The sequence below is a fragment of the Rhea americana genome, unplaced genomic scaffold (assembly GCF_003343005.1).
Source record: "Rhea americana isolate MKP2758 unplaced genomic scaffold, rheAme1 scaffold_303, whole genome shotgun sequence".
NCBI lineage: Eukaryota > Metazoa > Chordata > Aves > Rheiformes > Rheidae > Rhea > Rhea americana.
The window spans coordinates 344,939-367,144 of NW_028186428.1; the positions used below are offsets into that span (position 1 = coordinate 344,939).

The following is a 22,206-nucleotide window of genomic DNA, read 5'->3' on the forward strand; positions in this document are numbered from 1 at the left end:
CGGCTCCCGTGAGGTGCGGGCGCGGCGCGGGCTTTCCGGGCGAGTGACCGTTACGAGCGGAGTTTGGAGCGTGGCCCCGGAGCAGGGCGTTGCGGAGCTCCTCGGGGCGGGGGAGGAGGCTTCAGGAGCTTGGAGGTCGTAGTGGCGCGGCTCGGTGTAAGGGGATGAAAACGCTGAGTGCCCGGCGTGGGCATTGTTTTCCCCCTCTGCCTGAGGTGAGGTGAAATGAAGTAAAAATAAACTAAGGAGAAGTAAGAATACATTAATTTATAATAAACTGCCTTAGTCGTTGTAAAGTTGACATGTGTAGAGGGTGGTGGATACTCCTTGAGTGAAGCAAATCTGCTGAATTACTAGAGGGTTTGGAAGCTTGTTTTCTGGAGACAGTGTCTCCTCCGCGCCCTTGCTCAGCTAAGGTGCCATCGTGCTGTATCATCATGGTTTGACTCTACAGACTGTGGTCTCACTCCACAGTTTTGTGGCACAGAGTCAGTTTTTTGTCAGTTCAGGTGACCCTGTGTTGGAGACTTACCATAAAAACTCGCCTTTCGAATTCTGTAGTAGGATCAGGAGCAGGGAGGTTCTCCACAGATGTAACGTGATGGTTGTTACTGGAGTTTTCTTTCTCATCCTTGGAGAGCTAAGTGTCAGAGGCAAGGATCTTGCTGAGTGGGTGTGAGTAGCATGAAAGACAGCGTATTTATCTGTATAAATACAGCCTTAGCTTTGCTCCTTTTAATTTTTTAAGTTACTATTTATGCAATTTCTGTCAACTGTGTGTTGACCTAGAAGTCTAAGATGCATTCTGAGGTTAAACAGTTTGTCTTACAATACTGGTAGCCAGTTCTTCACTGAAGGCTAGAACTGCAAGCAAGTCTTAATTCCTTTGCTAGAAAACCTAGATGGAAAAACACTTAGAGCAGACCAGGTGGTGCCTGCCTCTTGAGTCTTTAAGTGTTAGGTATGTTTTTGTTCCTCCTTCGTGTTACTGCTTGTGACGCAAATACTATGATTTTTCTCCAGGAGTAGTGTGGTAGCCTGTTCCTTTGACCAAATGCAGCGTACATGGTCCTGGCAGTGAAAAGGCTTGGCAATGCTACTGGCTTCCCCTGGGTCTGACCTGAGTCCGTGCGTGTGTTTTCACAGATGCAGACATTCAGCTGACTCTCATTTGCTCTCTCTGAATCTCAGCCTGTAAAATGGTTGCATGCTAGTAGCTCTGTTTATGGGAGAAGCCTTACTGAAGTTAATGGGACTACTGTTGCAGTAATATTGCTAGTAAATAGCCTTGTAATTCTCTGAGTCATAAAATATTTAATAACACTGAGCGTTCTATAAATGCAGGTCCCCAGTTTGGTGTATTAAGCGTGAAATGATGACTTGAGTGCTTTTCCTCAAAGGTACTTGCCTCTCATTGTTGCTTCCTAGTTTCGAATATGCTCAATGCTGGGAGAAGATGAGATGACCATATTAACACTGTCTGCCTTCTCCCCACCTCTCCAGAAAAGCTCAACGAAAGTAGGACTGTGGTTTGACATATTCAACACGCTTTTGCTCTCACTAAAGCGCAGTATTCTGTTTGGCTTGTATGGTGTCATTTAGCCAGTTTGTCTGGCTAAATTTCATCTCAAGTGAATATTTCTTGTTAAACACAGGCCGCATTGGGACACGTCTGCGTCTCGTCTCTTCTTTGCTGTCTGAACGCAGGCTGGCCTCCTTGTGTCATCCGTTTGCGTTGTGTCTCGCTGCGATGCTAGCTTTGCCAGGTACGTCTCTGCACATCTGGTGATTCTGGACTTTTACGCAAAGATCAATGAGGCTTCTAGATGCCACTTATTTATTGAGGACTGCTGTTGTTTCAGCTAATTGTTCTCATAAACTATTCACTCTGGTGTTTACGTAGTGATGCTGTGATCAAACATTAATTCATGCCTTTATACAGACTGGCAGATGTAATCTGTTTCTTTTTCCAGAATGATCAGTGATAAGGAATGTTTTGATTGATCTGTACCGAGGACTTAGATGCTGGCCAAAACAGCATACTGTTCATCCACCCACTCCATCCATCTATTTAAATAACTCTGATGGATATCCGTCTTACTTTGAAATATTATGAATGCAATTTCTAGTTAACTGCAGCTCTATTCTCTCATGACAATCAGTGGAGTTTCTGGCTGGCTGCATCACTTTACCTTCAAGCAAATGCTTTACATGAACACTAGAAACCTACTCCAGTCGCTCCCATGGTTTTAATGTCTCTGCATGCTATGTTGGGGTTGTACTCAACTAAAATAACAACTATAAATACTCTTTTCCCTGGAAATTAAAAGGAATTTAGAAGGTCTGAGCTAATGATGGAAGTTAATGATCTGTACTTGAAATGACAAAGCAAAATAAAGACCTGAAGAAATTAGAAATTCACTTCTTGATATGTTAGCAAAATAAATAAGTAAATAAAGTTATGGAAGTTGGCAAAAGAGCTAGTATTCCAGGTCTGTCTACTGTCAGGGAAGCATCATTTAATATACATTCTTGAGGCATTCTCTATCTTCTTTTTTTTTGTTTTGTTTTTTTTTTGTTTTTTTTGGTAAAAGTAGGATGGTGATATGACTAGTTCCGTATCTTAATTTCTTAGTTTTCTGTTGTGTGAGCTCACAATTTTCATATGCTGATTTTATTTTTTCTTCTCTTAATACATCTGAAAGACAGTTGAGGCTGCGTACATGCTGCCGGCCCCCAAAGGCCTGACCTTTTGAAAGCTGTTCTGCTTAAACCCAGAGTTTGGGCATGGTAGCAGAGTCCAGAGAGGTGGGATGTGTTGCGTTATACTGTGGTGAATGACACTGACCTTGTTTGCCAGGAATGAGAAGGGCAAGTAATTTTTTATTTAAAATTAACTACGATCCTCTAATTGTTTGAGAATGTAGTACTCTGTCTTGGGTTAATCTTCATACATCTTTTTGCTGGATGACTGTAGGTTGAAGTATGTTAATAAAGAGGTTTATCTTTACTCACAAGCAAAAGTCTCAATAAACGTGTGGTCTTTAATGTGTAAAAATAAAATCTGAAAGCTGCGCCCCGTTCAAAACACTGTCTTATATTTTCAGTGATTCTAGTAGAGATGCAGACCCCTGTATAGGGAATAAAGGCTAACTGGCAACTGGCTTCTCTCTGCGTATCACTTGCCATGTGGTCAGCAGGCCACATTTGGAAAGCCTCTGCTGGTGTCTGGAGTTGCACCTTTTTTTTTTTAAGCCCCCACCCTGCATAAACCAGGCTGTGGAATTTCCCTTGCCACCCTCAGGTGGAGGGAGTCCCCCTGTTACATAAGTCAGCAGTTCAGTTTCTTCTAGAAAGTTACAGCATGAACCACTTCTCGATTTGCTTTTGTTGGAGCATTGTTGAAAACATGTTTAATATCCTCTTGCTTGTCCCTAAAGGGATTTCTTTTGAAAATTTGTGTTTGTGAGGTGCACTTGTATTCTTTCTCTGTATATTAATGTTCTTGCTATTAATTAGAGTTCTCTACTATTGAATTATTAACTCCACAGTGAGGTTTTGGGTTTTTTTTCATATTATTCATTGACTTTCATGCTTGATTTATTCTTCTGTATAAACTGAAATTGGAATATGGGAGTTCTGACTAATATTGCTGGATCACATGTATGACCTCAATGCAGGCTAAATAAAGTTTTTAATTGGGAGAAGGACATCTGTCTTTAAAAGTATTCACTGTTTTCCAAGTGAAAGGTAGTCTGTGAACATAAATTATCTGTGAAGACGCATTACTCGTTATTTAACAAAACTGGGATGGTTGGAACAGCCGGTGAAGCAACTGCCGTGCTCTGGAGACAGTCCTGTGGGTAGCGTGAAGGGAGATACAGGGAAATGCTTGTTCGTAGATTCTTCTGCTAATGTGGCTTTGCAGCTGAATGCGAGACGTGCTCGCCTGGCAGAGAGCTTGCCTTTAACTAGAAAGCGTTCCCTTTGGTTGTTCTTCTAGGTACTTAGTCTGCCATGTTTTGTCCTTTGTTTTGTGTTTTCTTGTGTATGCTTTTTCCTGCAGGGAGAAAATAGGAGGTGAATCGTGTATCCTTTCAGAAACCTTCTGTTAAACTTGAAGTGCTGCAGTTCAAGCAATTGAACAGATGGATAATGGAGACTGGGGATATATGGTAAGTGATCCAGTATAAATGTGCTTGTGTGCTGAGCAGTACAACTGAGATCTCAAGATCAGTAAGAATCCTGCCAGATCTGTTTGTGTTCGTGTGTGTTACAACAGCTTACTTATACTCTCCTGTTTCACCTTACGTGCTATTTGTGGGAGACTTCATATTTCCTAGCTAAAAATGGGCAAGTACTTAATTGACATTTTAAGCTCATTGTTACCATCTTTCTCATATGCAAAGATGGTAAGTGAAAATAGTTTACACTTCGTGCATGTAGTTTTAAGGACTTTGTCATTTTATTTATAAAGAAAAATATTTTCCCTTGTAAACTCTTTCTCAGACTAGTCAAACACATCTTATTTTTCTCCTCTTCTCTTTCTCTAAACATTCTACTGCTATCCATATGTCTCTTTTCTCTGGTTGGCCTGAGTCCTGATTGTCAGAATTGGTAGCCAGATGGGATTTTTATTCCTTTCTCTCTTGCTTCCTCATGAGTGATCTGGGAGCTGATGCAGAATGGTTTGGTGCTTTTCACCCTCTTCTATGCAGCATACTAATTTGCTAATAAGTGGGTTTTTTTCACAAGTTAAAAGCTGAAAATTCTTTTTTGTTTCCATATTTTAATGATGTGTCTTAACCAGTGCATGAATTATTTTGATTGTGTGTTCTTGGTTGTGTTTCTAAATTTGTGCTGTCTGCCTCTCTTTGAGGGAGGGGAAGAGTCGTAAGCCTAAGTTCAGCAGATTCTTGGTGGTGGTGGTGGTGTTTTTTGTTTTGTTTTGTTTTTGTTCTGGAAAGAGACAGATTGTGAAACTGAGGAGCAGTGTTTGGTCTCATTCAGACTAACTTGTTCTTCAGGAAGTCTCTCCGTTTTAATTTCCTCGTCTGTAGAATAGGAAAAAACTTGTTGCAAAAATGCAAAACTTCTATGGCAGTAGCTGAATGTTTCCAGTTAAAGTTTCTAAAGCATTCTGAAATGTGCTGTCTGAATGCTAAGTATTCCTCTGTCTAGTTGCCAGTCGTGCCTTGTTGCTAGGTGGCTTGGATTTGTTCAGGTTTGAACGCTGCTTAAAGACGTTATACAGAAGAAATGAGATTCCTTCCGGAGTCTGTAGTTTTCAAACAGTATCTGCCATGTGTGTTGGTGGGATAATTGAATCCTCTTGAGGTGGCTTAATAAACTCTGCAATTTCTCTTTCTAGATGACTGATCCAGTCACGCTAAATGTGGGTGGACACATGTATACAACATCCCTCACAACTCTAACGAGATATCCTGACTCAATGCTTGGGGCCATGTTCAGGGGAGACTTCCCCACTGCCAGGGACTCTCAGGGCAATTACTTTATTGACAGAGATGGACCACTTTTCCGCTATGTTCTTAACTTTTTAAGGACCTCAGAGCTGACTTTGCCACTGGACTTCAAGGAGTTTGATCTACTTCGGAAAGAAGCAGACTTCTATCAGATCGAACCATTAATTCAGTGTCTTAATGACCCCAAGCCGCTGTATCCTGTGGATACCTTTGAGGAAGTGGTAGAGCTGTCCAGCACCCGGAAGCTTTCCAAGTACTCCAACCCTGTGGCTGTAATCATCACACAACTAACTATCACAACAAAAGTCCACTCATTACTGGAAGGCATTTCAAACCACTTTACAAAGTGGAATAAGCATATGATGGACACCAGGGACTGCCAGGTTTCCTTCACTTTTGGGCCATGTGATTACCACCAGGAAGTGTCGCTCCGAGTCCATCTGATGGAGTACATCACAAAGCAAGGCTTCACGATCAGGAATACGAGAGTTCATCATATGAGCGAGCGTGCCAATGAAAACACAGTGGAGCATAACTGGACTTTCTGTAGATTGGCACGGAAAACAGATGACTGATTCTGAGTCTACAGGAGCCGTTTCAGTGGTTAGCAGTTTAATTGAACAATAAACCCGAGAGAGTCTGAATTTTGATGAAAGAAACAATGTGGGCTTTTTTTTTTATACTTCTATTTATTGTTAATCTTTAAGGACTGCGGGAGTTTTGTTCTCTAGCAGCTCTGTCTCTTTGTCCTGTCCAGAAAAAAACATGCATGTGCCTGTTGAGTCAAGACACCTTTTCTGTTTGAAAGAGGGAGTCAAAGGATTAGTACAATAGGGTATTTTGTGTCATTAACACAATTCTCTGATGCAATTTAAAGTGCTAAAATTACCTCTGTTTAAATGGTTTCTAATCCTTCTAATGCTATGCCACTGGGAGTAAGAAACAAACAGAATTTAAGATGCAGTTGGAGAAAAGCTGCTATCATGTAGACTAATTTAGTTTCTAAATCAATAAACAGTATTGTAATATTCTAGGAAAACAGGTCCCACCCTTTAAAAGTACTTGATAAGTACAATTTCTTACAGTTATGACAACTGTTTCTTTCTATGCATATAAATCAAACAACCAAATATTATCTGTAGCCATGGAAATATGATTAGAAATATTTATATTGGATTCTGGATGCAAAATGTCCCTGTGGTAGAATTCATATTTTTAATGCCTGGTGCAATATTATTCCCAAGTGTAATGCCTGCCAGCAAGAAGCTAATAAATATGTGAAATATAAAATACTATTTTGTATTTTTTTTGTCTTCTAGAACTCTAATACGTAAACAAAATGCAGAAACTTTTTCAGTGCTGGAGAGAGTACAGACACTCTAGTAGGGCTCCGTTCTCCCCTGTTACTGACATACTTTGTTCATTTTTATTCTTTTTTTATCTTAATCAGTTAATCCAACTGTTATCATTATAGAAGCAACTTGTATGTATTGATAATTATGCATTTTGACTAACAGGATGGCAAGTATTTGTCCTGGTTAAAAAGGGATAGAGACAGAGGAAACATAAACAGCCTAAATACTTGTAGCCACGAAGTAGCGTTACCCAGTTCATCCTCAATTTATCTGATGACTGTTTATGCATGTTCTAACCATAGCGTGCTGTTTCTGGTGCCATTCAAGCCAAGGCACACTCGCTCTGTGTTTTTATTCATTTTCATGGAGGCATTTCTGATTACCCTGGCTGCTTTGTCAATTATTTATAGAATTTCTGGTTGTACTCCGACTTGAACGCTGTTGGGAATAAGAGAGTTGATGTCTGTTTTGGTTGAATCGCGTTCTGTGAGATTCTTGTGACACGAGTTTCTTACTGTAATTGGTTTGCTCTTTGGCCTGTGTGGACCACAGTTCTTTGGGGATGCTGAGAGGCAGTCTGGATTTCTACTGTAGTAGCTGGTTCTTGAAGCCGGGAGCTTTTCCTGCTCCTTCTCTCAGTTAGGAGGCCTGTCTCAGGAGTGTATTCTTCTGTCATATTTTGTCTCTCCATACATTGTAGGGGTTTTGACTTTTATACTAACTGGCAGTAAAAGTTTATTTTAATTAAAAAAAAAAAAAAAAAAAAGCAAGCTGAAGCGAGGAAGCTCAGGAAAGACAGTTGTTTACTAAATCTGCATGTGATATGAACTATCTGTGTTAAACTGGTGTCCAGTTATAACTGATAATACTCAGATATGTTCTTTGCAACACTTCATTTACTGGTAAATTAACAAGTGGCTTGAATCAGCCTGCCCTTTATGTAATTATGAAGTATAGTAATTAGAGAAGCAGTATTCCAAATAATACGCTTTATTGGAGCCAAAGGTTTATAGAAAGACAGTTAAGATAAGCTTTATTAATGGGAAGGTAAGTGGCACAGACTGGAGTTGACCTCAGCTGCGTCTGAATCTTCATTAACCAGAGATACATCACAGCTGAACAAGCTAAGAACTATTTTCATTGCCCAAACAAGAGCATTTTCTAGTAGACATGATTTAAGAGAACAAGTTGTTCCCAGAAACTAAGGATCATAATTTTGTCTTGCTTGAACCTTTTAGCAAAGATAGTTTGCTAGTTTTGGGGAGCCGCTATATGGTTGTAACCAGCTGAGGGTTTTCTTTATATTGAGCACAGTATATTTGGAAGAAGAATAGGAAATGCCAAATGACTTATTTTCTACTGCTGTCTGGACACTTCAGGTTAGAAAAGAGAAAAATAAGGCTATTCCTGCTATGCAATAGTGGATACCACTCAAGAGTTGTTTGGCTTCTGCCCGTGATTAAATGCAAACGATTGGTTAAGAATCTTGTTTCATGCGGTGGCAACTGCAAGTAAGTAGCTGATTAATCATCTCTGATTAGTCATTATTGATGCTGTATAAATGTGCTGCTGCGCAAAGAACAGGAGGAAACTTGTGTCCTTGGCTTAGATCATGGTCTTCATAATTTTGATAGTGTGTTCTGAAGAAGTGGCTTCAAATACTTTCTATAAGCTGGGTTCTCCTATTCAGAAAGAGAATGTATTAATTATTGGCAATTAAGAAGAGGGAGCAGGCTATATATATATATGTTTATTTAAGAATGATCTCTGAAATATAGAAAGTTAGATGACTTTAAAAATCTACAACTACATGCAAGATCTCCCTATAAAATATACTGTCCTCTGTAACCAGTGCACAATGCTTCTTACCTTAAATGGGATAGCATACAATTTAACTTCAAAAAAAATGTGCTTGAACTTGGATATTTGCTAAAGGCAAATTTTGGGCTCACCTGTATAATTTCAAAGGGAGGGCTGATTACCACAGTAAAAATCTCACTTAAGGTAAGATGAGTTTTCAAACAGAGCAGTAGCTATTTGCATCATACAAGGTTTTACATTACTCCACAGTGTGGATGAATTAAGAAGTGAAAGTAAAATGCTAAAGACCATGAAGGGTGAAATTGCCTTGCTTATCTTTTGTACTCTTTTCCATTAAAAATATTTTTAAAAATACACTAGTAAAGGTACTAGTCAATGGAAAACAACTTGCTATTTATGGCTCTTGCAGCGACCTAGAGTTGTTCAGTAATACTCATCATGTAAACAGCCTTTTTTAAAGCTTATTTTGTACATTATTACCACAGTGTCACAAGTTTAGAAAAAACAAAACCAAAACACATTCGCGATGCACAACGATCCAACTCCCTAGCAAAAATTCGACATCTTAGTGATGGATTGCAGCACCCACAGCACTGGTTCCTCAACCACTGGTTGAGTACTAGTGATTGAAAGATGCCGTCTGCTGCTCGCGGGGAGGGATGGGGTTAGTTGCAAATGGGCAGCAGAGCTCTTCAGTGGATGATGTGATGTTACTTTAAAGGGTGCGGATGAGTTTCCTCTTGCCTGGCAGCGGTTTGTTCTGCATATGAATTGAAGCTAAATGGCTTTTGTGACCTGCTGTCTCCTACCTCCCCCTCCACTATGGGACATGTATGTTTGACACCAATGCTTGCACGGGGCCCCACTGACTGCTTTGAGTTCATAGCAGCGATGGGGTCTAGGCCCTGAGCTGTTAAATGTCTGAGCTAAGACGGTAGTTGGCATAACTGGAGTATCACAGTTCACGGTTCAGAATGGGATACTAAGAATTAAAGGCTCTTATTCTGCTTACTTTCATCTGCCTTGCCTAATTAAAAAGAAAAGCAAACAATTTCTACCATGGCTAATACAAAAGCTGCCTGGCTGTAATCTGGCATCCATACCTGCTGGTTGGTTGGTGACTTCTGAGCCCACTCGTAAAGCCGTTGGTAAACCTGTCCATCGTAACTGCCAAGTGCAGAATTCAAGCTCTTATCTGTGAAGTCGAAAGCATCTACTAGTGGAACAGCATCTTTCCTAAGGAGGAGATGAACCGCATTCATATTAATGAGGTAGACACCGCTTTGCGGGAGAGGGAAAATAAGTTGGAGGTGAACTAGTAAGTCAGTTGTCCAAGTTCCTCCGTCCCAAATTCTTTCACTGATGTTCCCTCTTGCCTAAATCGTAAGGAAAATCTTGCTTGTCCTGATTCCTCAGTGGTACGTTCTATTAAAGCACTAAGTTGCCCGTATTGGTGAACGGGTGTTTGCAAGTCTCGAAACCTCTGGGCGGTCAGTCAGTCCCTAGGACTCAATTCGTGTCAGGCTGTTTTGTCAGCAGATTCCACTTTTTTGTTTGTTTGTTTTTTGTTTTCCTGCTCCTCTCCTGTTATATGTCTTACAAAATGGAACAAGGTTATTGCTAGTTTGATCTAAAGTGCTTTGCTGATCTCCACTCTTCATCTGCCCTTAAGTACTGCTGTTAAGCTGCCATGGGGCGCCCAGGCCTTCTGCTCTGGTCACCGTGTCTCCAAGAACAAAGCAGCCCTGAACCGGGTCAGGCCAAGGGCCCATTTAGCCCAGTGGCCCATCTCTGACAGTGGTCAGCAACAGCTAGCTAGAGAAAAGCAGGAGATAAGGGCAAGTATGTAATGACACTTCCAGCTGTGCTTTATCAGCATCTCTTGAGCAGGAGGTGGTTTCTTTTTTTCTTACCTCGCTGTTGTTGCGGGGGTAGGAAGTGCTGCTGGCTGCACCGAGGGTGTGAGGCACAGGGATGTGCAGTGGCTTTGCTTGCTCAAAAGCTGTCGTTTGCGTCTTTGAGTTCCTCATGGGGAAGAGCTGCTATTTTTTTCCCCCAAATCAGAAATGTTTATATCTTTTTTTCCTAATCCTAAATGACTGACTTTATGCAGGTAAATACCCTCTCCTTTCTTGAATCCTGTTAACAAGGCATGGTCTAATACTGAGAAGTTAAAATGAATTCTAAAGACAACTATATGAAATTATGGACTTTCTGAAAATGAATCCTAAGCTTATCTGCTCTTCAGTTCTGTGGCTGGTTCTGAAAATACCTGCTGTTTGGCTCACTCCTGTTCAGCTGTTGGTTATGGTGTATTCTTGTTTCTCACCAGCTGACTGAAGTAGGATTTTGCATGCAGTAGCAACTCACTTCTCTGTGTTCTCCTGCCAACAGCCAGCACCATAGAGTGAAAGATGAAGCCTTTGTGAAAATGACTTTCTGTGCTTTGTGGCAAACTGAAACGTTAGCATATTTCAGAGGTCATGTGGTGTGTAACAAGCGTTCTTTACAAGCAGATCAAGCTTAGAAAACTTTCTTGTAAACCTAGAATTACAACCAGGTGTGATATGGGGTGTATTTAAGTGTGATTGTGCTGTACCTTGTGTTGTCAGTATGGTGTTGAGCAGATGCATCTGAACCAGCGCTAGTCAGACTCATCTGGGTACCAGTTACAGCTCAGCCAAGGTGACAGGGCCAAGGCTGTGCTGGCTGCTGCCTAAGCAGATTTTGCAGTCAGTGCTCAGCGGCTGCTGCGGCTCCCTCCTGCCAGTGCGGCGCTGACTACGTATTTGACTGCTTTCTCTCTACTGCAAATGCTAGAGTGCTTAGGATTTCTTGATTTATGATTCAAGATTTAATGTTATAGAACTTGAATTCAGTGACTACAGGCGTGCTAGATGCTTAGATTTCTTTTGCTGTGAAAATGAGTTCTGTGTAGATATTTCAATCAATTTCTTATGCTGTCAGGCAATGAAAATAAAACCGAGTGAAGTGAGATTGACTTTGGAAATGTTGCTAGAGGTACAGCAGTACCATTCTGTATTTGTCACAGGAACAAACTGAACAGCTGTGTCTCTCCTCTCACGCTAGAGCAACTCACCGAATGACAGCCAGGAGGTCCAGGTATGATGCTGTGACCAGGTCCATTTGAGCTCCAGATAAGTATCCATCATACAAGAAGTCTCCTGCGTTTGAGAAGATACCATGTAATGCAAAGAGGTCACAAAGATTTTTCATAATCTTCTGGATACCAGCCTTGTGGTCAAGTTTTTCCACAGTTTCCACAAAGTTTTTCACAGTGATGTAGTGGCAATGAGCCTGGAAAACAAATACAATCAACAGTGAATACACCTCTAACCCTTTTAGCAGGCCAAGTGACTCAAATGTTCTTGCAAAGAATATTTTATATATATATATATATATATGCATATATATATATATATATAAACTTTTGGTTTCCCCGGCAATTTTCCGGTCTGTACTCTTTGTTTGTTGGTTGACTAGACCTTCTGCATTCATGTCTTATTGCTACAGTAGAGAAAAGTGTTGGGGATGTGAACAGTCAACACAGTGGTATTTGTAAATGCTAGCAAACTGCTTCAGAAATCGTGGTTATACTTACTGTAAATATTTTTGATGAATACCCCAGAGAGTTTGTATGACAGAAACACATCAGAATGTACTTGTGTTAATCTCTAGCAAGCAGTATCTTGGTTATATATCAACAAGGAAATAATGCATTTTGTTAAAGACCTTGTGCTTAGTGTCTATGAGGCTTCAGCACTGGAAAACATTAATTGTTGCAGGAGAAGATGAAACATAGAAATACTAACTTAGTACAGCTGAGCTCCAGAGTAAGTAAAGCAGCTGACCCAACCTGTTTGGAGGAAGGAGGTATCTTGTGACTGCTCAAGCAATTAACCTATACGGAGTCCACAGCAAAGCCGTAAGCAGTGTCTGCACTACCCAGCTGAGAGCTGGCAGCTGTTCATTTGCATTGCTGCCAGGGCAGTAGCGTGGACAGCTCTTCAAGGAAGATGTGGAACAAGAAGTAAATACAGCAGTGCTTCAAGAAGGTAGCAGGCTATCGGATTTTTAAAGTTATGGGGAGAGCTCAAGGTTTTGGGGAGAATCTTCCTCCTCTTGAAATATCAAGGGGTCCAGATCCTGTTTCCTGAAAAGTCTAGGATGCTTAGCAGTACAGTTGTCACTGAAAATATCACAGCTAAGCCTCTGTATATGTTAGGCTCTTTGGAAATGGTTTCTTTCTGTCTTCTAGTCTTCTGTCTAAATCCTCCTTCTTGCCCATCAGAGATAACCATACTCAAGTTCCTCCTCTGACACATGGTCTCCCCTTCTCTCCAGTCCAGACACTTTTGCCACTGATTTGAGTAAGTATGGGAAGAAACTGCTTTTTTCAGGTTTGTGCACAGGGAGTACTGGTCAGAAAGTTTTTATTTATTTATTTATTTTCTTAGAGGTAATCTCTGAATAGGAACGCTTTAGTTTCATTCCACTATAAATGTATTTACAGTTGAACAATTACTGGGAAACCAATTAACCCCTCTCCCAAGTTTTGTTTACTGGTGCTCTCCTCTCTGTTTCAGCCTGGGTTGGCTCAGGCTGAGCCGTACATTACACCAAAATGTTTTTCATTAAAAATTGAAGCAAGGTAAAATAAGCCACAGATCTGTTCCAAAATCTTCCTCTCCTCAGTTTAGGAAGAAGGAAGATCTACTGTAATTACAGATAAGTTTCACTTGACTACTTATTAAAAATAGGATTTTGTGTCCTACAGATACTAAAATATCAGTGGTTTTGTTTTTGTTTAAATATAGGGCTTCTTTTTGTTCCTTGTTTTCTTTTGTGTTTAATTGTGTACCATGTCGCAGTAATCCCCTGCGGGATGTTCTGGGGAAATAATGCTGTTGTCCCAACCCTATTTCAGCAGAAGGAATGTACTTTGCCTGCTTAAGCCATGTAAACAAGGAATCATTTTGGGGCATCTTGTTAATTTGACTTTGCTGATTTGATTTCTTCCAGCAGTAATTTAGACATTGGCCTCATCACTGCTTTTTGTTGTTTTCACTGTGTTTATCTTTCCTTTTGAGAGCAGAAGATGTAAGAAATAGCAGGTGCGTTTTGCCCTAGCTTTCAGCAGGCAGACTGAGGGGAGGCTTTCACTGAGAGCCAGAAAACGGCAGATTCTTGTAAAAAATGGGCATTAGGTGGAGATGGTGGGTTCTGGTTGCAGGCCATGGGAGGGCTGGCTCCGCTACAGGTGCAGCGTAACCACACGCATGTTCCTTCTCCCATATGTTTCTACTTTGTCCTGCATTTTCCTTCCTGGTCTGTTCAGATGACAAACTCTTCACGCCAGGAATTAGTTTTTACTGTGAATTTCTACTGTGTAGAGCACAGTGGTACCCTGGTCTTAGTGGTGTCCCTTTAGATGCTAGCATTAAACAAAAAATGGTGTCGAGACCTTTTCAGGCTAACTGTGCTGTTTCTAATGCCTGTTGTAACCACGTACGTGTAACAAGCACAGAGGTTGCACTAACCTTCGCAGCCTTTGCCAGCTCTACCGTGCACTGGTTCCAGGCTTCGTGCTCGTCGACTCCTGACTGGGTCAAGCGCTGTAGTTTAGCTGCGTTGCTGCTTAAGAGTCTGGGAAATTTGAAAAAAAAACTTACTTAAATATTCTAGCCCACATGCACTCATTTCCTACTCAGCCCTGTGTGTGATCAACAGCAAGATGGTATTTCTGAAATTCCTCATGGTCTATACCTCGTGCGAGAGAACTTTGATTATGCAAAATGAGCTATCTGAGCGCAAATTGGAGCAAAGTGCCCGTACCACCCAGGTACTAAGGGATGTCCACCTTCCACAGCTCCCACTGTAGTTTACTGGGAGCCCTCTGAGGGCTTTTTTTGGGGGGGGGGAAGGTAGGAAGGGGGAAGTGTGCAAAATAAAAGAAAGTGACAATAATATCAAACATACGTTACATCATGTTTCTACTCTTCTACACAGGGATCCAAATCCTGCTCCTGTTTACAGTTTTGAATGACATCAAATTTGTCTGTTTAGGTGGTTTGCAGAGATGATACATATGCTACCTATAAATGTGCACATAATACTTACGGATGAGACCACTCATGATAGCATTTTTATTTGTGTTGAATAATTGACTGAGTAGTTGAACAGCTACAGAGAGAGTGTGAGGCTTTGTGTTTGCTGCAATATTAATTGAAAAGAAACATCAGGCTTTCAGGTATGTGAAATTTTAACTTACTGTATAGAATTGCATAGGATTCAATTGCCTAAAGGTCTTACTGGATGACAACTCCCTGACGTGCCTTGGGTTTTATTTACAGAGTGCCATCGGCTCTGCATGGGGTGTAGTTGTTGTATATAGCACATGGCATAAACTTCTGCTGTTCTGAATGTGGAAGTTTAATATCAATGTTTGAAATGCAGGTTAATCCTGTGTGAGGGGTTAAGTCTTCCTTTTCTTTTTCAAGGGCAGGTGGTGTCAATTCTTGTTGAATTTATTGTTCTACCTCTCTTGAAAGAAGAAGCTGAACTCCAACACGTTTCCGATACCGGACGGAAAGCTCCCCTCCCTTCCTGCTTACTGACCTGATTGCCGTCTGTTCGTAGGCCTTCACATAAATGTCTGCACTGAGAAAATCCAACTTGTCCTTGGCTGGACACTTCCTGGGTTTCGCTGAAGACAAGTATGTGACAGATGGTGGAACGGGCTGGCCAGCACTAGCTGCCATGAAGCACTTAATCAGGAACCTGGGAAGAGCGTAACAGTCAGAGCAGACTGTTGTCACGATCTCCGTGCCGCAGGCGGGCGTGCAAACAGGTCAGGTGGGGCTTCCCTGGGTTGAACGAGGAACACCAGTGTGCAACCCATCCCATCAATGGTCCAAACCAGACTAAAGAAGTAGCAGGCTTTTGTTTTGCCTGTCACTTGTAGTAACCTGGTGTGCGATGGGCCACAAGGCTGGCCATCTACTGTGTTTAACGCTACGGCAATCTGTAGTGATGAATTTTAGAACAGAATTGGCTGTGGTTATTAGCATCCTCTGCTGCAAGATGATTAAATATGTTACCATCTTTGTAGCCTGAGTCTTAGCACTGGGAGTCTTAGTATTGGTTTGGACTTAACCACTCTGATTCCCAACACAGTCATGTTATGTTAACAAACTTTAGGCATTCCCTTGATGTTCTCTTTCTTTGGGGCTAAATGTGAGTCAAAGGCACATGCTCTCTCCCCCTTATGGATGCATCTCAGCCATGACCTACATTGACCATGCCTGGAAGTAAAGCATTAAGGGCTTATCTCTTGACCTTGTTGCTGGTCTTGCAAGAGGAGGCACTAATGAGTGCAGAAATGTGAGCACGCAAGCCCAGAGCTATGTGATAGCACCTTTTCCCTGGCAAGGGTATTCTTTTTCTCCTTCTAGTAAAAACACACACTGTTAAAAGTGCAAACAGATGTGCTTTTCTTTTTTTTCCTCCTGTATTTCACCTACTCTAGATAATCATCTGTGTGCTCTGAGGAAAGTGGTGTGCTTGGAATATTACTTATCCAGGATCGGTGTCTGACAACTTTGCCTTCTCTGAATCAACCTTGCTTTACTAATATCATGTTAAATCTGTTGCTTTAAAAAAGAAACTACAAAACTTGTATAGCAATGTTTTCACTGCATTGCTAGACAAAGAGGAAAATGAGGTTATGCGGAACAGCATCCGAATGTGTCCCACAACCAAAACCAGAAGAGATAATCCAGTTCCCATACACCTCCATCTCTATTCAAGAGAAAGCATGAATACTTTATGGTCTAAGTTGTATTTTTAGAAGGTGTTATGGGAAAGGAGTAGCTCGTTTTACTGGTTTTGGAGAAGACATGGTACAAGTTGAAAAGATTAGGGGGCGAGGTTTTAGATAAGCAAATTTAATTGTTACCTGGCAGTTTGCAGGAACAAAACTGTGTTTTCCCCTTCATAAATGCAAGAAGCAAGTATATTAGTGTACAAGGAAGGGAGTCCACTCAGCAGAGAGTACCCGTGTCCTCCGCAAGCCCTGAGGCAAATCTCCACTCCTGAAGTGCAGTATTGAGTGACCATGGCTTTAAACCCCGAAGAAAGTGCATGAAGCTGTTTTTAACAAAAAACAAAACACCCCCCCCAAAGTATTAATGGGGAATGTGTTTTAAAGCCATCCTGTGTGTTTATAAAGAGATAGGACAGTTTTCTTTTTTAATTTTGTGCAATTTCTGTGGCATTAGATCCTACTTCGCCTTCTGTCTTGGTTTCTGTCTTGAATTTGGCATGCTTTTTTTTTTTTTTTTTTTTTTTTTTTTTTTTTTTTTTTTTTTTTTTTTNTTTTTTAAGTTTCCCAGAAGCAGCAGTGACAGTGACTTTGGCTGCCCCTATTCAAAGTATACTTTTGTTTTAGGCTTTTGGTTGCAAGATCTTGTGTTTAGTCTGAAAAACCATGTTTTTGTTTTTGGCCCAGAAGTGAGTATCTGCATGTGAATTTGTAGATGAAGTTGTGAAATAAGGCTTTGCACCATCAGCTGCTCAGAGCAAAGTTTTTATCAAATTAACATGCTTTCCAAGCCCCTTTTCTTTTATGATAGTTCTTGGAACCAAAAGTTTGGGCAGTGAAGCTGACACTCTTGCTGACTGGTTGTGGATGTAGGGAAAGTTACCTAATCTTTTAGAGCTTTGGCTTTCTACTGTTACCAGTGGTGAGAGGAACCCACGTGCAGTTTGCAAACTTCCTTTGAGATTTAGGGGTGAGAAGTAGAGCATAAACGCAAAATAACTTAGGAACTATTTGTGCAGCAGCTTACCTCTGGCAGCAAGTCAAAGTTCCTGCCCTGGATCTCTTGGTACCCCGTGTTGAACAGCTCGTGCAGGTAGGTGTTGATGAAATGAAAGGCGTAGGCTGCTGCCAGCTGCGGCAGCAGTTTCTGTTGCTGAGTTTGGTAGTCAAGGATTTTTGCCTCTTGTTCCCTGTTGGAAAACAACTGATGAAGCCTGAAGAGCTGTGGGTGCAGGCACAGCGACTGTCAGGTTACCTTAACTGCCTGCGTCTTCGGTTGCTGAGAAGTGGCACGTGAAAAGGACAGAGTGGATTTAATGGCAGCTCATTGCCACCAAGAGGAGAGGTTGATCTCCTGCCCCCGTGCTACCTCTGAGGCTGGGCAGCCCAACAAATCCACCCAACTTGCTAAGCTGTTAGGAAAAAACAAGCTTGACCAGGAAAAAAAAGTGAACTTTCTGCCACGCTGGTGAATTAGACGAGCAGACTAGAAAAAGCTCTGTGTGATCAATCCGCCCTGAGTGGGGAGAGGAGCTGCAGGAGAGGATGAAGCCTTGAAGGACAGCAAGGTATTGGACATCATAGCTGAGGCAGTGGCTTCAGCAAAAGCTGAAGAGCTTTCGCTTTTCAAACTGGACCCTCTGGTCTTGGGCAGAATTAGGAGAGTGCCAACCCCAGCCGATGACTCTGCAAGGCAGACAGAGGATGTAACCGTGCTTTAGTGTTGTTTCCTTTCGATGTAAAATAGGAACGGCAAGGCCGTAGTCAGGCCTCTTACCAGCTGTACCTACAAGTAGATTGTTTTGCATTGCTGGTGGTTTTAACTTTTTGATCTGAACAGTCCTAAAACAGAAAAGCTTCCTTGAGCTAGAATTGCCTTTTGGATGTATAATTAGGTTAAAAATGTACAATTCCTTCTCTGATGAGTCAGACTCTTCAGTTCCTTTGAACATACTTGAGTCTAAATTATTTTAAGCTTTCTGGGATTTTTAATATTATTGTTCTTTACCACTTTTCCTGTGTCTAGTAAACTTAGGACTTCAAGTGATGAAACTAGTTATTGCAGGAATTTGTCATACAATGTTTTCGTGTTCAGTTTTGTGTTTGAAACAAAGCATGCTCCTGTTAGGATCTTATTTTTGTACTTTGAAACTTGTTAACATAAATAATGGAGAAGAGTGTTGGTAATAACCTTCCTGTCTAGGGAGGGAAATAAGCCAATGAGGTGCTGAAAGACAAGATGAAAGGCAGAAATAAAGAATGGTTTGGGGGGAATGTGGTGTACGATCCCCTTCCCACAGTTGCTAAATCGAGTGGCATTACCCAGGCTTTAACTTGGACTGCCGGCGAACTGCAGAGTATCTGATGGCGATGGTGCAAGCTTTCATTAGAGGCAGTATAACTTCATCTGTAAGGACGGAAATGCGTACTGTAGTCATTGTGAAATAATTAATCTTCTGCGACCCCCATCTTACGTAGGTGCCATCTGGCTGAACCTAGAATTAGAGAGAGGGTTTTGGATGCCTCTTCAATACTGTAACTTTTCAGTACATAAGATGGTTCTGCAATCTCTATGTATAGAATAAAAGCTTGAAACCTTTCCCTGAATACAGAACTAAATATTGTCAGATATGATGGATGAAATATATCCAGCTGGAGAGAGAAACTCTTACTGCTTTTGCCTCTCATATGGTCTACCTATCCTATAAGCTGTAACTTCTGGATATGTTCCTGAGACAGCAGTACATTTAGGACTCAGATAACTTCTACCCTTGATAAAAACTTTAGAAACTTGTGTGCATCTAGAATTAAAATTTCTGTCTGAAACTTAGGCAAGTCCCTGTTGCCTCCCTGGCTGTGCAGTAAGAATCTGCTTGGCAAGTCTGTGATTTAAATGCCTTATGTACCTCGCAAAACTTGCTCAGCATGTTCTCCCTGGGGACGCGTACGTTCTGCAGCATGAGGTAGCCATTGTCAATGTGCTCAAAATTCATTTTGGGACCAATGTCTCCTGCAGTCACTCCTACAGAATAAGAAAATAGATCCAATTTACTTCTATTGGAAGTCTTTTATCACTCTTCTGCAACAGGCTGGCGATCTCAAAGGAAGGGAGTGTTCAACCATGCTTTTCCGCCAGCACGGGTGATCTTGCCTGAGGGATGAAATAGGCATTTGTATGGTCCATGATAGTTTGCTTTCTTGATCCCCTGATGTTGACTGGGGTCAGGACTGAGGTGTTAACGTTGAGGTGGCCAGAGCAGTCCAGAGTTGGAGCTGTGACACTGATCAGGTAGAGGGTTTAATTTGCATTTGAATGAGGATGCAATAAATCTTCCTTTAGGTAAAAGGGTTAGGGTTAGTAGCTGTATACTTGGGTGTCTGTCTTGGCTTGGTTTTGGTGGTTATAACTATTTGTGCTCACTCTCCCTGGGTCCAGTGTCCTAGAAAATACTTGAGGACAAAATAGACAGAGCACCTGCAGAAGTGTGGCAAAGTCTGGAGCTGTTTACCTGGGCATGGCGAATGGTCCTGAAGGCTGCGTATCTGCACGATGAAGGGATGCACTCCGTAGCACTTTCCGTGGACATACAGCTGAGCAAAGGCAATGGTGTGGGTTGCTGACCTTCCCACTGCAAGAAGGAAAACAGTCGCATTCCCTTAAGACAAGGTACTCTCCAAAAGCTTCCATAATGAATCGCTGCCAACATGGGTTGTGCGTTCAGTCTTGCTAACAAGTGGGTCAGGGTAGGTGTGATCCGTAGGTGCTGGAAGCACAAGAATGCCTAAATTTGCATCCTGACTCTGCTCTTGGCTCTCAGAAGTCACATAATTCTTCTGCCTCTTTTGCTGCCTGTGAAGCTTGGATGTCCAGTTTGCATCACCAGATGAAAAGAAATAGTAATTAAAGCACCTGCAGTGCTTTATGGGAAGCATAAATGGGAAGTGCTGTGGCTGTACTGAGTAACTCCAGTTATTACCTAGGAGACTGGAGCTGTATGGAGTGTGCTGCTCTCAGTATAATTTCTGACTGCCTGAATATCACTTATGAAGAAGAGAAGAACGATTCCTGCAGGGGCAGGAGTTTCACTGAGTAAAATTCTCCAGCCTTGCCACTCAAGATCTGTAATAACTAATGGTAGCTTCCTTCTGGCCTTTAAATTTCTATGCAATCCTTTGGTCTCTTGCTTGTCCATAGACGTTCCACAACTCCTGCTGAAGTCTTTTCCTGCTAGCACCTTGCCCTCAAACATGGAGCTTGAGCAAGACAGACCTAACAACTGAAGGAGGCAAGTTTGGATACCAAACTTTGTGTGGTACTTACTGTCCCCAGGCCACCACTTCATTGCAGAAATCTTTGGTGTGTTCAGAATAAACTCCTGAGTAGCGATATCAAAGATTGCTGTTGTTTCCAGACCCTGAAGATAAGTTCCTTTAACAAAAACAAACAAACAAAAACAATCCTCGCACAAACAGAAAAGTATTTCCCAGGTGTATCACAAAGACGATTAGGGAATTGGAGGCCAGTGTGTATTACTAGGCTTTTGTGGTTGTGGAACAATTTCCCTGCCAACCCTACACCATCTTCTGAAAGATCTCCGAAGCCAAATTGTGCTTTGGCTAAGTGCCTGGCTTTTAGTGACTGTTCCATCTGCCGATCTTGACTGCCTGGCATCTAGCCATAAGCTTTCCTCTTCTCTTTTGGAACTTTTTCTAAATGGACAAAACCAAAACCACTGCATCTCCAGCTTGCAGAGGAACGCTGAAGGAAAGGAATCTCTCAAGTGGAAGTGTCACCTTGCCCCGGGCCATTCCTGCCTCAGCAAAACTCTGGACAGCTTGAACTCAAATTTACCTGAGAATCTAGGCCAGTACCTCCCATCCCATGTCCTTCATAGGGACATGTCCTTCAATGCTACATGTCCTTCATAGCCTTACCGTGTCCAAGTTCAGTCTGGGCATAGCTTCCTATAATTCGATATTCACTGGCGAGAGGAATCCACTTGGCAACCTGTTTATCAGAGCCCAGTACTGAAATACTTCTCATGAAGACACGGTGAAGGTGAAATGCTATGTCTCCTGCAAGACACCTAGGGAGAAAGCACAGGAGCAGTTTTGGACTGATCAAGGGTTTCAGGGCTTAATGAGGCAATTGCCATGTGGCAGTCACTAGACAGTACCACCTGCCAAACTTTGATTTCTTTATTGTCATATCTTACACAAGGAACGGTATCGATATAGTGGTGCAGGAGAAGTGCTCTTTCAGGGTGGTTTCATTCCTTCTTTCATAACATGCTTTGCTTAAGTGCCACTAGCTGGTATTTCACTTGCTCTTGGAGCTATGGCCTGTTTTCTGATTAGCAGATGCTGAGCTTCTAAAAAACCACTGTCCAGCTCCAAAGGCTGCACATCTCTCCTCGTCTTTTTTTGACTTTGTAGGTGACCTCCCCACACACACCTTAAGCCTGAGATGGGGCAGGGAGAAAAGAAAAAAACACTCTGACAAGTCAGTGTTGGGTGTTACACCTGTTGTCATCTGAGACTTGGACTTCCTGAGCTTGCTATTCCCATTCTGGGAAAATACCTTTGTATATATGGTTTGTTGCTGTACTGTTTCTTGAATGTTTGCTGTCACTCATTGGAGAGAAGATACTGGGGTATGTAGAGCTTTGGCCTAATTTAATTTTTTTTTTTTTTTTTTTTTTTT

General features: G+C 41.7%; 2 protein-coding genes across 7 annotated transcripts in view; one reads left to right on the forward strand and one right to left on the reverse strand.

The window, feature by feature from the left end:
• The first annotated feature begins 6 nt into the window (after positions 1–6).
• KCTD6 (potassium channel tetramerization domain containing 6) overlaps positions 7–22,206 on the forward strand; it is a 37,061-nt gene continuing 14,861 nt past the window's right edge. The window contains exons 1-4 of one of the 5 annotated variants that reach the window (XM_085309796.1): positions 14–1,766; positions 2,706–2,875; positions 4,071–4,175; positions 5,372–6,773. In XM_085309796.1, the coding sequence (XP_085165922.1) occupies positions 4,149–4,175; positions 5,372–6,058 (714 nt within the window). In that variant the 5' untranslated portion in view covers positions 14–1,766; positions 2,706–2,875; positions 4,071–4,148 and the 3' untranslated portion in view covers positions 6,059–6,773. The other 4 variants (XM_085309799.1, XR_014896449.1, XM_085309800.1 and 1 more) reach the window with 4 other exon arrangements.
• Positions 7,813–22,206, reverse strand: part of ACOX2 (acyl-CoA oxidase 2) — an 18,599-nt gene continuing 4,205 nt past the window's right edge. For both annotated transcript variants that reach the window (XM_085309794.1, XM_085309795.1), the window contains exons 4-15: positions 21,438–21,589; positions 20,824–20,931; positions 20,012–20,131; positions 19,409–19,524; positions 18,825–18,997; positions 17,530–17,692; positions 16,638–16,828; positions 15,299–15,460; positions 14,221–14,326; positions 11,760–11,977; positions 9,763–9,895; positions 7,813–8,520 (exon numbers count right to left, since the gene is read on the reverse strand). In XM_085309794.1, coding sequence (XP_085165920.1) covers positions 8,458–8,520; positions 9,763–9,895; positions 11,760–11,977; positions 14,221–14,326; positions 15,299–15,460; positions 16,638–16,828; positions 17,530–17,692; positions 18,825–18,997; positions 19,409–19,524; positions 20,012–20,131; positions 20,824–20,931; positions 21,438–21,589 — 1,705 coding nt within the window. In that variant the 3' untranslated portion in view covers positions 7,813–8,457. The remainder of the gene's footprint in view (positions 8,521–9,762; positions 9,896–11,759; positions 11,978–14,220; positions 14,327–15,298; positions 15,461–16,637; positions 16,829–17,529; positions 17,693–18,824; positions 18,998–19,408; positions 19,525–20,011; positions 20,132–20,823; positions 20,932–21,437; positions 21,590–22,206) is intronic.